The 14,808-nt window shown below is 53.2% G+C and overlaps 1 protein-coding gene across 9 annotated transcripts in view; it reads right to left on the bottom strand.

Annotated features, from left to right (window-relative positions):
- The window catches only part of SH3RF1 (SH3 domain containing ring finger 1), a 159,412-nt gene that overhangs the window by 28,839 nt on the left and 115,765 nt on the right, over positions 1–14,808 (bottom strand). For all 9 annotated transcript variants that reach the window (XM_079926335.1, XM_079926338.1, XM_079926341.1 and 6 more), the window contains 2 exons: positions 7,679–7,981; positions 2,874–2,984 (listed from right to left, as the gene is read on the bottom strand). In XM_079926335.1, coding sequence (XP_079782461.1) covers positions 2,874–2,984; positions 7,679–7,981 — 414 coding nt within the window. The remainder of the gene's footprint in view (positions 1–2,873; positions 2,985–7,678; positions 7,982–14,808) is intronic.

Here is a 14,808-nt window from a genome sequence, read left to right on the forward strand (position 1 = left end):
GTTCACGTCCTAGTCCAGCAGAGGTGCTTATCACCAAAAATCCACACCGGCAGACTTCCCTGGTGGTCCAGTGGGTAAGACTCCACGCTCCCGATGCAGGGGGCCCGGGTTTGATACCTAGTCGGGGAACTAGATCCTGCATGCACGCCGCAACTAAGACCCGGTGCAGCCAACACAAATAAATAAATAATTAAAATAAATAAATAGGGGGTTTCCCTGGTGGCGCAGTGGTTGAGAGTCCGCCTGCCGATGCAGGGGACACGGGTTCGTGCCCCGGTCTGGGAAGATCCCACATGCCGCGGAGCGGCTGGGCCTGTGAGCCACGGCCACCGAGCCTGCGCGTCCGGAGCCTGTGCTCCGCAACGGCAGAGGCCACAACAGTGAGAGGCCCACGTACCACAAAAAAAAATAAAAAATAAAAAATAAAAATAAATAAATAAATAAAATAAAATGCACACCAGGAAAAGCCTGGTTTCCTTCCCACCATGCCGCCTACGCTTGCTGTGATCGCACTCAAAGTCTTGGGAAAGGTTTCACATTTTAAACAGGATACTTGCCAGGTTGATGGAAGACACAGAGGGTACATGTTACCGAGATTTTTCCACTTAAGCCTGACATAGTAAATCCAAAGCATTCCTGCCAGCCGACCAGGGACTCTGAGATCTAGACATCTCCCGGGGTGACAGGCAACAGATCTGCTTATAATTAGTTTTCCATTAAATGGAATTGGCATAGACGCAGCATTAATAAACCGTCCTCTTGCTGGACATGCAGGCTCTCTTGTATAATCCTGGGATAAAATGGCTGAATGTAAATTAGTTTTCGTGTGTTCATGCTCTCTCGTGACCTGTCGCATCTATATGCCCTAGAGTGCGCCCAGTTAAGATCAACTGGTAATTTACTGTATCGTAAAATTGTCGGCCCACAAGGGCTGAAACTCAGACAGCGCTTCGTCTTTTCCACTAATTAATTTTTCTAAGATAGAAAAGTCAGTCTCTTTTCCCTTAAGAAATGAAATCAGAATTTTTCCACGTGAAGTAGTCATCTGGAGATGGAAATTCCAACAGGTTGTGAATGCCCTGGGGTGGGAAGGAGAAGAAAGGGAGGGAGGGAGGGAGGGAGGGAAGGGAGGAAAGGGTCTTCTCTGGAGATGAGAGGGCACGAAGATTGGGCAACTCGGCTCTGCTCAAAACACCCAGGGCCAAGAGAACCTCAGGGGAACCACCTTTTCATAAAAATTACCTGACTTTCACCTTCTCCCTACAGGAATCAATGCAACTTCTCCCACCCCAAACAGCTGTACTATCAAGGAAGCTGTCATTGTTCCAGAAATATTAACAAAAAACTTTAACTGGAACTTATTAACGTCCATTTAAATTCAGGAACACGCTTAACTCTATGAAAAGCTTTCCAAAGTCTACATCAAGCTAGGTACTATACATCCCACCTTATTTCAAAGTCGGCTTTCAGTTATTCCTAAAATGCATCAAGACAAAAGAAATATAACGTAAGAAAACGAGGCAAAAGGTCAACGAGGGGGATGGGACCAGATGGAGGCAACAATCTGACTAACGTGCAGTGAGGTCCTTGCTGGGGGGTGAGGGGAGGTGCACATCTGTCTCTGAGCAGCTGAGGAGAGAGAAACAGAATTGGCAACATATACAAAGTCCACAGCCTGAAAACAAACCCGCGCGGAGAAGCCTCCCTGTTCCCGGTACAGACAGCGGAGAAAACCCCAGCAACGAGCCAGACCGACCCCGGGGCTCTGAGGAAACCAGCGAGCATGCTGCACCCGCCGTGGCCCTCAGCAGAGGCGGATGCTCTCTCACGGTCACCTCCCTGAGTTCCAGGCAGTGCCGCCTCCCCGAAGCAGACACGACTCTCACGTTATACGCGAGGGCCAGAGGCTCAGAGAGGCTGAGTGACCTCACTGCCGTATCACAAAGGAGAGGCTGGGCTGGACCCCCATCACCGACCACACTGTTGCCTCTGAGAGCATCACAACTGGGAGAGATTCTGTAAAGCAAGCTAAGAGCTGCGGTCCACTGGGGAGAAGGATTTAGTGACCTTTTCTATCCTCATTCAACTCAGCACTGGAAGAAACAGTCTGAAAGTGTAGCGAGGCAGCGGCCGGGACGAGAGAGGCTGGTTCCTAGCAGCTCCCCTGCAGGTTTAGGAAACATGGATTTAAGCCACTGTGCCGCTGCTTCCCGAGGTTGAATTTCTTGTTTCTTCCTTTTCAGTTTTCTCCCCACAGAGTTCTTCTTCGTATCAGCTTCCCTCGACTGCCCTCACTCTTCCTGTTAATTTCCCCGTTAGGCTGTCTGAAAGCACTCAGCGGTTTTGTTCAGACTGTCTGCAGGCTGTGGGGCTTTCTGGAGAATCATACATCTGATAACCTCCAGGGAGGCCAGTCACACAGACCAACAAAAGACCAGGAACCCAAAAGGGGAACTGTAATCGGAGACAGGAATCCGTGCGTCGCGTGACCCGAGGCAAACCATACGGCCTCTAGGATCCCAGCTCCCTCAGTCCTTCGATAAATACGCCTGGTCTAGAAACCCAAAAGAAGCAAAGGTTAAGCCTTCAGAAAATCAGGCTGACCTTTAATGAAAATTAAAAGTTCTCCCCGGAGCTCTTCCTGTAGCCTCAGGCCACCGACCCTTGCCATTAAAATAAAGTGCTGGCTATCGGCCTGAGACTTTGTGATTTTTTGCTAAAATGAATAGAGAGAGGATGAGAGATGGAGACCCCACCCTCACCAAGCATCATGGTGAGCTGTGGTGTCAGGAGGGCGGCAGCCAGCCCACAGGGCTGCGCACCTGTAAGCGGCAGGCACGGGGGTCCGGCGGGAGGCGGTGGTGCACACTCACCGAAAGGGCGGCCGGGTAGGGGGCCTCTGGCGGGACCGTGCACGAGGGGCCGGTGGTCACTGGGCTGCTCGGGGGCGGGGTCACAATCAACCCGGTGGTACTTATGTGGACCTGCCAAAGAAAGAAGAGTGAATAAAAGAGGACGCACGCACAACAGATGAGACCAGCTAAGCCCCGGGCACCGAGTCACAGTTCAACATTCAAGACGCGCACAGCTCCCGTCACTGGGGGAAGGCAGAATCCCCTTCGGGTTATCCAGCCCAAACGTAGAGGCCCTAATGTGTGTTAGATGCCGGGGAGCCACTTGACGAACACTGGTCACGACAACGTTTCACATACAGGATCCACGGCTGCTGGCCTTCCCGACAGCCGCTGCCTCACGTGAGTGCTGCCGGGACCTGCCTGGCCTGCAACTAGCCCGTTAACACCTGCCCAAGGATCCTGTTCCGGTGGGTTGTCCTGAATGCTCGCCAGCCCACCAACTCGTGAAATCTACACGACACGCTTAAGGGATCGTGCCACCTTCAGGATCATTTCCCGTGACGTGTACCCTTCCATGGGGATGCGTCATTAAAATGCAGCGGCCCGGACCGCCGATCGCAGGCAACTAAAACCTTTCAGGGAACAGGGTCAAGCCAAACTAGCTGTTTTCAAAGGTGTCTTATCGGGACTTCCCCGGCGGTCCAGTGGTGAAGACTTTGCCTTCCAATGCAGGGGGTGCAGGTTCGGTCCCTGGCCAGGGAGCTAGGATCTCACGAGCCTCGGGTCCAAGAAACCAAAAACATAAAAAGCAGAAGCAATATTGTAACAAATTCAATAAAGGCAAAAAAAAAGAAGGTCCACATCAAAAAAAAAATGTCTTTAAAGAAAAAAAAAGAATGGGTGTGTTAGCCATAACACTACCCAAGATTAACTGATTAGTTACTCAGGTCATTTCATGGCAGGCGTTCGGCTACCTGACCAGTTTCGCTCCCGCTGCACCCTGGGTGTGACTACAGACCGCGGGCGTGGGTTCCTGCACAAACAGGAAGCCTTTCCTCCACTATTAAAGGAATGTGGCTGGCTGCTACCTCGTCTCCCCAGGAAACAATGTTCCACCAAAATTGCTGGGCTTTTTGTAACAAAAACTTAACCCCAAACCTAGTTTCCCCAATCCCAATAATTAGGAAAAAGATTATCAAGACAAAGAGAGGCTTAGAGATCAGTTCCCAGACGGCCTGAAGGACTTTCATTTCCTCCCAGGCAAGGAAAACCAGCATGCTAGCACACAGCTGATTTTCACAGGTCAAGTCTGAGCTACGTGGAATCCACATTCTTGTAAAGCTACACCTGTACCTGGCAGCTCATACACTGACTGAACCTAGGCAGAGCCAAGGGGCACCTCCACAAAGGCTCCCCGCCAAACCTCAGTTTCGGTCTCTCCTGTGAACCAAAGTCTATTTCCATTCAATTTCTAATGAGACGCACATGGATTTTTCATCCTAGGATAAAACCTAGCGGCCTCTAGCTATCCTATTCAAGAAACCCGTTTGTGTACGTACTCTCAGGACAAGTACGTACTCTGATGCAAGTTGGCATCACAGGAAACACGAGTCTTTCTTCGAAGATAAATGAGGCTCCGTTCAAAGTGCACGCTGTTACCTAGGAACCTTCGGGCTGGGAAAAACTTGCCAAAACTCAGCTTCCAGGGCCTGACCCTACAAGCCGCGGAGGAAGTCCTCACTAGTGTCTGACGTCTCGCCAAGAGCCCCAGACTGGGAGGCAGGGTGATGAGCTCGAACGAGCCCGTGAACTTGGACAGTCACGTTGTGAGGGCGTGGGGTAGACCACAGGCCGCCTGGGGTCTCTGCCCGCACGGCCCTGGACGTGGAGGACCCTGCAGGCCCCAGTTCCACGCAGGTAAAGGAAGAGACAGAGTCACCAAAGGATGACTAAAGGCAGAAGCAAGCGGCAGGAGTGACCAGGCCGAGCGGGGCAGGTCTCCAGAACGAATGCCCTGAGCAGGGAGGGCAGCCTGGCTTTCCACTGTGCTCACTCCTTCCCGTGGGGCTGCACACTGGCTTGGCTTCCTCCCCGGGAAAGGGCTACGTGGAGAGCGGGGAAAGCAAAGAGGAAAGAGTGGGTGGACCTTCTTGCTTCCCCTGAAGCTGCTGGCAACACAAAAATGCTACAAAGCACTGAACATCACGAATCACTCCTGCAGCTAGCAGAGGGCACAAACATTGAGGGCGCGGCCGGAAGAGCAGACAGACGCCTACCTGCTTGTGACACCACGTGCTTCACAGACGCCCATCACAGACATCTGTGCACACCTGTGCTGGGGACCTGCCTGACAGCACAGCCTACAAACCACCTTCCAATTCACGCATTTGACGGTGCCAGAGTCACCGATACGATAACAAGCAAGCTGTCTGCTCCCTTCTGTCCTGCAGGATTTCGACGTGACAGCGTGATCTCTAAGTGCCATCCGGAAACACGAGGACGAGCCCGGACAGGGGAGCTGACCCGGAGGCGACATCACAGTGGCCTGACCCCCTCCACGTGGCTTTCGTTCAGGTGCGAGGGGATGAATGTTCACTGCTGCAGGCCCCGTGCTTTGGATTTTCTCATCAAAGCAACCAAACCGCGTGAAGCAAAAGCAAGAAGGACACGAGGCCCAAAGCAGGAGACACATCCAGCCTAGGGCCCGTCACGTCTACAACAGGTCCGTCCTGGGTTGGGCTGGGCTGGTCCTGCTTCACTGTGGCCCACAGTGCCCGGTGATGGGCCCAGGACCTGGGGCCGGGCGTGCGTGCCGTAGCCGAGGCTGGAGAACCCAGGCAGCGCTGCAAACCTCTCCCATCTCTTCTAGAAATAACTTCTCCCTGAGGCAACATGTTAGCACTGAGAACAGAACCTGTTAGAACACGGGGAGGCCGTCTTCATGGAAACAGAGAGGAGAGCCCGTTTCCCCAGTTACTGCACCCAAGACACAAACAGCCCCGCCCTCCAGTGCCCACGCCCAGCGCCATGCCCGACACCGGGGTCTCTCGGACAGATGCTGGGTGACCCGCCTTCCCCTCCACCTTCTCCACGGCCACAGGCGGCTGTCCACACCTCCAAATCTGTGCCCTGCTGAGCCGCCCCGAGTCCCAGCAGAGGCTCACCTTTTATTTCAAGAAAACGTCACTGTGAATGCTGCTAAGGTCACGAAATGAAAAACAGTCCCGCGACCCGATTTTCCATAGGGAAGAGCCCTCGTCACCAGCCCCTCCGTCAGAGCCTCCCTCAGAGAGGGACCTGCAGCTTTGACCCCTCCAGGGGTCAGCCCCCTCGTACTCCTTGCTCAGACCTGGAACGGGTCTATTTCCACAGGCTTGACCCCTTCCTGGTTCTCCTCTATACACTGTCCAACTGACTCACTCACTCAACACGTGTTTATGTTGCTTACTGTCTGCCTGACGCTTGGGAACAGCAGTGAACACACAAAGCCCTCTGCCCTCTTCCATGTGTGTGTGTGTCCATGTGTGTATCTCTGTGTGCGTGCCGGTGTCCTACTCCCCCTGCAGGGTCACGTGCCATGGCCACACGACCTAAAAAAACGCTGCTGAGCCACATCCCATTCAGAAACTACGAGATCGTGTGGACCTGCAGGACGGGGTCAGGTGGCATTGCGCTAACGTTGCTAAGGAAGGCCACACGCTGCGCTGCACATTTTTATCCCGTGGTCCAAACAGGCATGCGTCAACCTGTGTAGTATATGTTTGTTTTTACAAAGCACAGTGGAATGTATATAAAACCTGCATGAATTTTAAGATGAAACACAAGACTTGAAAGCAGTGTCTCCCGCTGCGGCAGGCTGCTCAGGACCCGGCTCTCTGGCCTCTGGTGGTAGAGGACACAGCTGTCCTCTGCCTGGGTAACTGTAGCTGCCTGTGACCTGGGTGGCCCCCCGGCCCGGGGCTCAGTCTGCCCACAACTAGGGTCTGACGCACAGAAGCCTATGTCTTCTCCATCCTGGGTCCACAGTGCATGCACGGCGCCCAGAGCATCTGTAAGAAGGCACTCGAGACCTGTTTGCCAGATGAATTACCAACATTCCCAATCATTGTGTGTATTTTTATTAACACAAGAATAACATGTAGCTATGTCTTAAGGCCATGCAAAGTCTTGATGGACTAACGAGTTAAAAAAATAGGGGGCTTCCCTGGTGGCGCAGTGGTTGAGAGTCCGCCTGCTGATGCAGGGGACGCAGGTTTCGTGCCCCGGTCTGGGAAGATCCCACATGCCGTGGAGCGGCTGGGCCCGTGAGCCATGGCCGCTGAGCCTGCGCGTCCAGAGCCTGTGCTCCGCAAGGGAAGAGGCCACAACAGTGAGAGGCCCGCGTACCGCAAAAAAACAAACAAACAAAAAAAAACGCTAGGCCAATTTCTAGTTTAAACTAAATGTTTCTTCCCGTCCTCTCCCTGTAACCCTGACTGGAAGCCTAGACACCACGGTAAGTGACACAGACGCAGGCAGCTGCACACCCCACACTGTGACCACGGCACCTCCAGTTTGGGTGGAGATGAGGTTTCAGGGGGCGAGAAGGCTCCGTCCCGCTGAATGGGGACCTGGTGGGGAAAGCACTCAGCGTGACTGGAGTCATCTTGTAATTGCCGCTCTGCCCTTTGGAGGTGACTGAGCCGACCTGGGGATGTCCAGGCTGTCCCCCACCCCCCGCCCCGCCATTTCCACCCACAAATGCAGAGGGCTTTGCCCTGGGAGAGCTGCTGTCCCCCGAAGGCTGACACCACGGTGGCCCTGGGGCAGGGCAGTGCAGGTACCTGGGAGGGGGCGCTGCACGAGAGCCCGGCCAGCTCGCCGATGCGCGCGGCGGCCGTGGGGTTGCTGGAGCTGATAAGGACCGGGGGGCTGATCTCCACGGAGTGGCGCTGCTGGGTGGCCTGCGACGCCCTGCCGGCCGTGGTCAGGGAGGTGAACGAGTGCCGCTTCTTCGTGTTCTTCTTGGCTTCGGGCTGCCTGGGGGCCGCGCTGCTCGGGGCAGCGGCCGGGGCGCCCTCCGCAGCGCCAACGCCCCCCGCGGGAGGCTGGTCCCACTCGATCAGCTGCTTCGCCGCCGAGTTAAACTGCAAACCAGCAGAGGACACGAGAAGGTCAGATGACAGGGATTCTCGACACCCTTGTATCTAAAGCTGAGCATCATCACTTTAAAGTTTGCGGGTGCAAGTACACCTTTCCTCCCACGTGAGATGTCTTTTCTCTCGATACGTACATCACAGAGAGATGCTAAGCCGAGGACAAACAATTCCAATGCAACACCAGCAAGACTAAGAACATTTTTCTCCCCCAAGAATCTTCAGAATGTCTAATGTTAAACGTTGCCAGTTAACAAATGAAGATTTATTTCAGCCCCCGAGGAAATGCAGGGAACAGTGGGGAGCAGGGTGTGTGGTCTCAGGGCAGCCTCTACTGCTTGGTAACAGCTGGGCTCTGCTGCCGGCGGTGACTGCGGGCAGGACCGCCACCATGAACCTGGCACACTTCCACGGGAATTACCGCCCCCTACGTCCCTGTCCTGTGCGGGCCCTCACAGAAGTGTCGGCAGAAACTCCTGATGACTTTTACTTTTGAAAATCACGTGCCCGCGATTTTCCTGAGCTTAAATTTTGAATCATAACACGTTGAGACCTGAAATCCAAGTCCTGCTGCCAAGTGAACTTGGCCTGTTTGAAAAGTTGTCTGAGTGTAAAGCTGGGGCCCGACGGTTTGTCAAAAGCTGCCCACGGCGTTGGGAACGCCAGCAAGAAAGAACACAGGGTGTTTCTGTTCCCTGAGGTCAAATGCAACATTTCTAGAAAGCTTGCATGACAAGCAGCCGCACATGTACTTACCCAGACGGTACAGTCACAGGAAACATCAGGCACAGTTTAACCTCTTAACAACCATGAAGAGGAAAAACAATAAGCTCCTCGAAGAGAACTGGGGAAACAGTAAGGATGGTGGGGATTTTCCCATCCCAGCACTTTGCACATGCCTCTTTCATCAAATGCTCTTTTCGCACCTAACTGGTTTAGAACTGTGTCTCCCCAACCGTGGACGAGGACGTCCTCCCAGAAGGATGGAAATCCTGTCGCGATACTGAAAGATGTGAACTTGCTCTGGCACCGGCGGCTCAGGAAGTTGGTGACTGAGCTCTGAAGCCAGTGCTTCCAGGTGAAAACCGACTCAGAGGGTTCCTGTGGACCCGCCATCACGTGGCCTGACAGCTTTTCCATCACAAGCCTACCCCTCCTTCAGACCGCAGAGATTCTATCCACGTAAAAACTTTCAAGACCCGCAGGCAGTAACGCCCCAGGAATGCTGGGCGACGCCCGAGTGCCAGGGGCAGGGGGAGGGGAATCATGACTCCAGCGGGTGTTAGGGACTAAGGGTGGGCTGCTGGGAAGGGGCGGCATTTGGCCCGGAGACCCCGTGTTCACAATGCTGCCTTGGTCCTGAGAGAATCATATGCCCCAGGAAGCAAGGCCATGGCTGTTTTCACGGCAGGAGTGGCCCAGACCTCGGGACAGAGCGGCAGACTGTGTGGGGCGAGGGTCCTTGTTCCTGCACAGGCTGGGGACGAGGGTCTGAAATTGGAGCAGACAGACCAGTCCCTTCATTGCCCTCACCCCAAACCCATCACCCAGTGAGACGGAAGAGCAGGACTGCGATGCCAGAGCTCAGGGGTCTGGGCATGCCTCCTTCCAGGGTGAGCTCACCTCGACGGGAAAGCAAGGACCCGACGGCTTTTCACGGAATTTCGAGGAACCCTGTATGAGCTACAGTGTGGCTTTCTTTCCACGACCTTCTCTAGCCACAACACCTAAGTTCACTGTCCCCCCGCAAAACAAATCTGTGCCCTAAAACACCTTCCTCCCAGCCCTGGGTGAGAACTAGCTGGTAAGATTCAGGGTGGACACCAGGTAATTCAGTAGCTGGGGCACAAAGCAGGGAGCCGCAGGATGTGCTGATCTTAAAATGGTAAATGTCCCTTTCTGGGACACCCTGAAATTTAGAAGGAATTAGTCTTTGAGAACGTTCGGAAGCATAAATAAACACGAGGAAGGAAATACTGACATAATAATAGTAATAACAGCAGTCATAACAAGGCAATTTAAGAAACATCAAGATATTTTCTGTGTGCAGCTGGCCTCTTTGCTAAAGAGAATACAGTCTTTTTAAAATACAGCACTTAGGGCTTCCCTGGTGGCGCAGTGGTTAAGAGTCCGCCTGCTGATGCAGGGGACGCGGGTTCGAGCCCCGGTCCAGGAAGATCCCACATGCCGCGGAGCGGCTGGGCCCGTGAGCCATGGCTGCTGAGCCTGCGCGTCCGGAGCCTGTGCTCCACAACGGGAGAGGCCGCAGCAGTGAGAGGCCCGCGTACCGCAAAAAAAAAAAAAAAAAAATAAATAAATAAAATACAGTACTTGAATTTTTCTAAAAGAGAGCAAAAAAATTTAATGAGAGCTAAGTTGAATAGTCACGGTTTATATAAAGCTTTGCAGAGGAATCGGCCTCTAGGTTCTGAGCATCAGAGGCTACACACAGCAGGTCTGTGCAGAGGGACCTTTTCTAATTCATAACCCACTAGGGTGTCTGTTCCTCAACATGATGGTTTTTCAATAAAAGGCAAATAAAGACTTTAAAATATATATTACAAAAGTAATACATGTTCGTTACTTTGAACAGGAAATAGTGTAGATTTACGGTGAGTAAAAAGTGACGGGCCTCAGCCAGGTTCTGCCTCTGTCTCCCCCGCCGACCTGTTTCCCAGTTCCCTCACACTCGACAGTTTGGAACATACCCTTCCATGTACTTTCTATGTAGATGTTGTTCACTAAGCACCTGCTTGATTAATTTTAACACAAATGCAGCCAAGCAGCACATACATTCTCTCCTCTCACAGCATCTCATGAAAAGCCCTTCCTGCGAACAGAGCAGGCTGGTCGCATGGTACCCGCTGCATCCCCCTCTTGTGCACCCTGCCCGAACAACCATATCTGCAAGGCAGACTCCCAAAAGGGAAGCTGTCAGGTCCAAGTGTAGCCTAAAGCATGTTTGGAAGGATAGTGCCTCATTGCACTCCAAAAATGTGTCGTTTTCATCATCTCTGAGGGCGAATAAAACGCCCCTGTTCCCCACATTGTTCACAGTGTTAGGTGTTACCATTTTAAAAAATCTCTACCAGTTACAGTATTAGGTGTTCTCAATCATTTAAAAAAATCTCTATCAGTTGCAGTATTAGGTGTTACCTCTATCAGTTACGGTATTACACGTTATCAATCATTTTTTAAAATCTCTAGGTGTTATCAACCGTTTTTAAAGAACTCTATCAGTTGAAGAGGCAATTTGTATTTTCTTTTAATTTGTATTTCTCTATTAATGAGATTAAGCGTCTTTTTTCTTTTCCTAGGATTTCCTTATTCCCACACTTTATCCATTTTTCGACTGAGTTGTATTTTTCTTATAGATTTATAAGTGCTCTCTACAAAGTACAAAAATCACTCTTTAATATACTATGTATGCATGTATGTATATGAATGTGTATGTATCTCCATTAAGTTAGAAACATTGTTCCAATTTGTTTTTTAACTTGATATGTTTGTCATATATACATTTCTCTTGGATGGGCAAATTTATTCACCTTTGCCATTATGGCATCTCAAGCTAACATCATGCTTTAAAAATCTTTTTTCTACAATCATTTTTAAAAATAAGATCACTTTTCTCCTAGTATATTTATGGTTCCTCCCTTTGTCCGTGTCTTTGAACCACGAGGATGTGTGAAGACTGAAGCAGAGACAGTGCGTTCTTTCTTCAGTGGCCCAGCAGCTTGTAGGGCGCCCATCCCCTCCTGCCAGCTCTGAAAAGCCACCTTCAGAAGCCAGGGTCAAAGGGAGAACCCTCTGCTGCGCTGCCAGGCCCAGTGCCCAGTCCCCAGGGACGATGCTACTGGGTGGAAATTCATGCCACTACCCCTTCAAAGCAGAAATGAGTGTCTGCCTCACGTCACAGTCCTCTGCAAACTGTTTTTACACAAAGGCAACGGGGAATTTGCTTTTCCGTCCCTGCAATTTGGGTAACAAGCCTTTTGTTTTGGGATGATCTAAATACAAAAGCAAGCTTAGTCTTCATTCATAAAAGGAGACTTCCCCACAGCAGAGGAATAAACGGAGAGACTGAAGGGCGTAGTCAGAAGTCTCTTTAATGGATCCGGAAGCCTCCCCCAGGTAGCAGCTCCATTTAGGCGTCTGTAGAGATGTGCTGAACGGATAAAGACATAAAGACATGCTGGCCTCTCAGAACCATTGAGGGAAGGGAGCACTGCCTCAAGACCAGCACTGTCCCACCAAAGTAGAAAGAGAGCCACAAGTGTGATGTGAAATTTTCCAGTAGCCACATTTTAAAACATAAAAAGCAGCAGGTAAAATTAATAACGTATCTTACTGAACATACGGAAGATGTCATCCCTTCGGCATGTAATCAGTATAAAGTTACGGAGACAGGTACGCCCTCTGTTTGGTATGAGTTTTGCCATCCGCTGGGCACTGGCCTCCCGCCTGCATCCCAGCTGGGACAAGGCACAGCGAGAGTGTCCCCGGAGGCGCATCAGCAGCTCACGGCACGCGGGTGGGTGGGGTGGGGTGGGGCCCGTCTCCTGAGTTCATCTCTCCTGAGCTCATCGAGCGCAAAGAACGTGCGGAACGGGAAGGACACCGACGTGCGCCTCCATGCCGCGTCTCTGCAGCGTCCTGGGCCCGAACGGCTGGCCAGGAACACGGCACCGCCAGCCCCACGCTCGGAGGAGCTGCCTCGCTGACCAGTCCCTTACCTTCCCCTCCGGTGGCCCCGGTGACTGGAAAATAAATACGCTAGCATGTTCTTTTCCGGGTTTCTGACTATGAAATGTAAGGGATGAAGGGAGGGAGCACGTCATCGAAAGCCTGAAAGAAGTTTGCTTCAGGGGAGCTGAGGAAAGGACCATCGAGCCTGGAGGTGAACGGCCCAGGCGGCCTCAGGCCCCCATCCTAGCCGGCTGAGGAACAGCGGGGCCATTCGAATGCCCTGGCTTCAGGTTGACACACCAGGACGGGAACCTCTGTCCTGTGCACCAGGGGGCGCGGGGACAGGCCTGTCACCTGCGATGCGCCACACGAATGTGGTTTACTCTCACCATCACTCGAGGTCCAGCCTGCCCTTCACTTGCCCCGTCGCCTGGGGGGATGCGGGTGCGTGTCTCCTGTTTCTCAGACGTCACATGAGGCTGCCCTTTGCGATCTAGAAAGTCTTATGCCCATACAAGGGACAAATGCCTTTTCTCAACACCAAACAGAAAGACCCCCTTCACAGTAGGCAGAGGCCGAGACCTTGGGTCCACGGTGACCGGAGTTAAAGCTCGGGGACACCTTCCCTCACCCCTACTTTCTCTGAGCGACTGTTATAAGCGGGGCGCAGTGCCGGGCGGGGAGAGAGAAACATCCCCGTCGACTCGGGAGAGAAGAGGTCCAGGGAAGCGGCACCTGGGTTTCTAGCAGTAATCGGGGGCTGTGCCATCATGTGTCTGCAGAGCTGGGGCAGGAGAGGTCAGGGGACGCCGGCAGCAATGGTGGAGCTTCAGCGACCTAGGGAGGGTCTCTCTCTCTCTCTCTCCTCTCCCCCCCTTCTCCTCTCTCTCCCTCTCTCTCCTCTCTCTCTCTCTCTCCCTCTCCCCCTCTCTTCCCATCTCTCTCTCTCTCCCTCTCTCTCCCTCTCCCTCTCTCGCTCTCTCTCTTCCACCTCTTCCCATCTCTCTCCCTCTCCCTCTCCCTCTCTCTTCTCTCTCTTTCGCTCTCTCTCTCCCCCTCTTCCCATCTCTCTCTCTGCTCTCTCTCTCTCTCCCTCCCTCTCTCTCTCTCCCTCTCTCCTTCGCTCTCTCTCTCCCCCCTCTTCCCATCTCTCTCTCTCTTCTCTCTCCCCCTCTCTTCCCATCTCTCTCTTCTCTCTCCCCCTCTCTTCCCATCTCTCTCTCTCTCCCTCTCTCTCTCCCTCCCTCTCTCTCGCTCTCTCCCTCCCTCTCTCTCTCTCTCTCCCTCTCTCTCTCCCTCCCTCTCTCTCTCTCTCTCCCTCCCTCTCTCTCTCTCTCTCCCTCTCTTCCTCTCTCCTTCGCTCTCTCTCCCCCTCTCTCTTCCCATCTCTCTCTCTCCCCCTCTCTCTTCTCTCTTTCGCTCTCTCTCCCCCTCTCTTCCCATCTCTCTCTCTCCCTCTCTCTCTCTCTCCCCCTCTCTCCTTCGCTCTCTCTCTCCCCCTCTCTCTTCCCATCTCTCTCTCTCTCTCTCTCTCTCTCTCTCTGCAGCTGCTGCCAGTGTCAGCTGATTCTTTTTTAAAGGAAAGCTAGACATTTAAGCCTATGTAAAATCTCCTGATTTTCCATCTGAACAACGAATTAAAACGAAAGCACCCTGCAAGCCAAGCGTGGAAGTCCTAAAGGCCATGCCAGCCGCGGGCTCTGACAGGGCAGGAAGCGTGAAGAACATGCGGGGCCAGGAGGGGGCGACGGCGCCCAGGACCGCCGGCTAGGAGGAGACCAGGGGGGCGGGGCCGGCCGGGGGCGGGGCCGGCCGGGGGCGGGGGCGGGGCGGGGGCCGGGGGCTTTTGCAGGGAAAGGAAGAAGCAAGCATCACGGCTGGGGTCCCCATCGCGGGAGGGTAAAGCACGACAACAGCTGGCCGGCAGCCCGGTGGGCGATGACCGCAGGGACAGCCAGTGACCCTGGGGATTCTGGCAGGAGAGGAGGAGGGAAGTGGCACCGTCACTGAGGGGCGTGCAGACAGCGTACAGCCCGAAGACGGCGAGAGGCTGACCCTCCTCCAACAGGAAGGGGAGCCTGGGCGAGCAAACACTGGAAATGGAAACAGCAAAGGTGCGCGGATGCAGC

Source organism: Stenella coeruleoalba, assembly GCF_951394435.1.
Source record: "Stenella coeruleoalba genome assembly, chromosome: 7".
Lineage (NCBI taxonomy): Eukaryota > Metazoa > Chordata > Mammalia > Artiodactyla > Delphinidae > Stenella > Stenella coeruleoalba.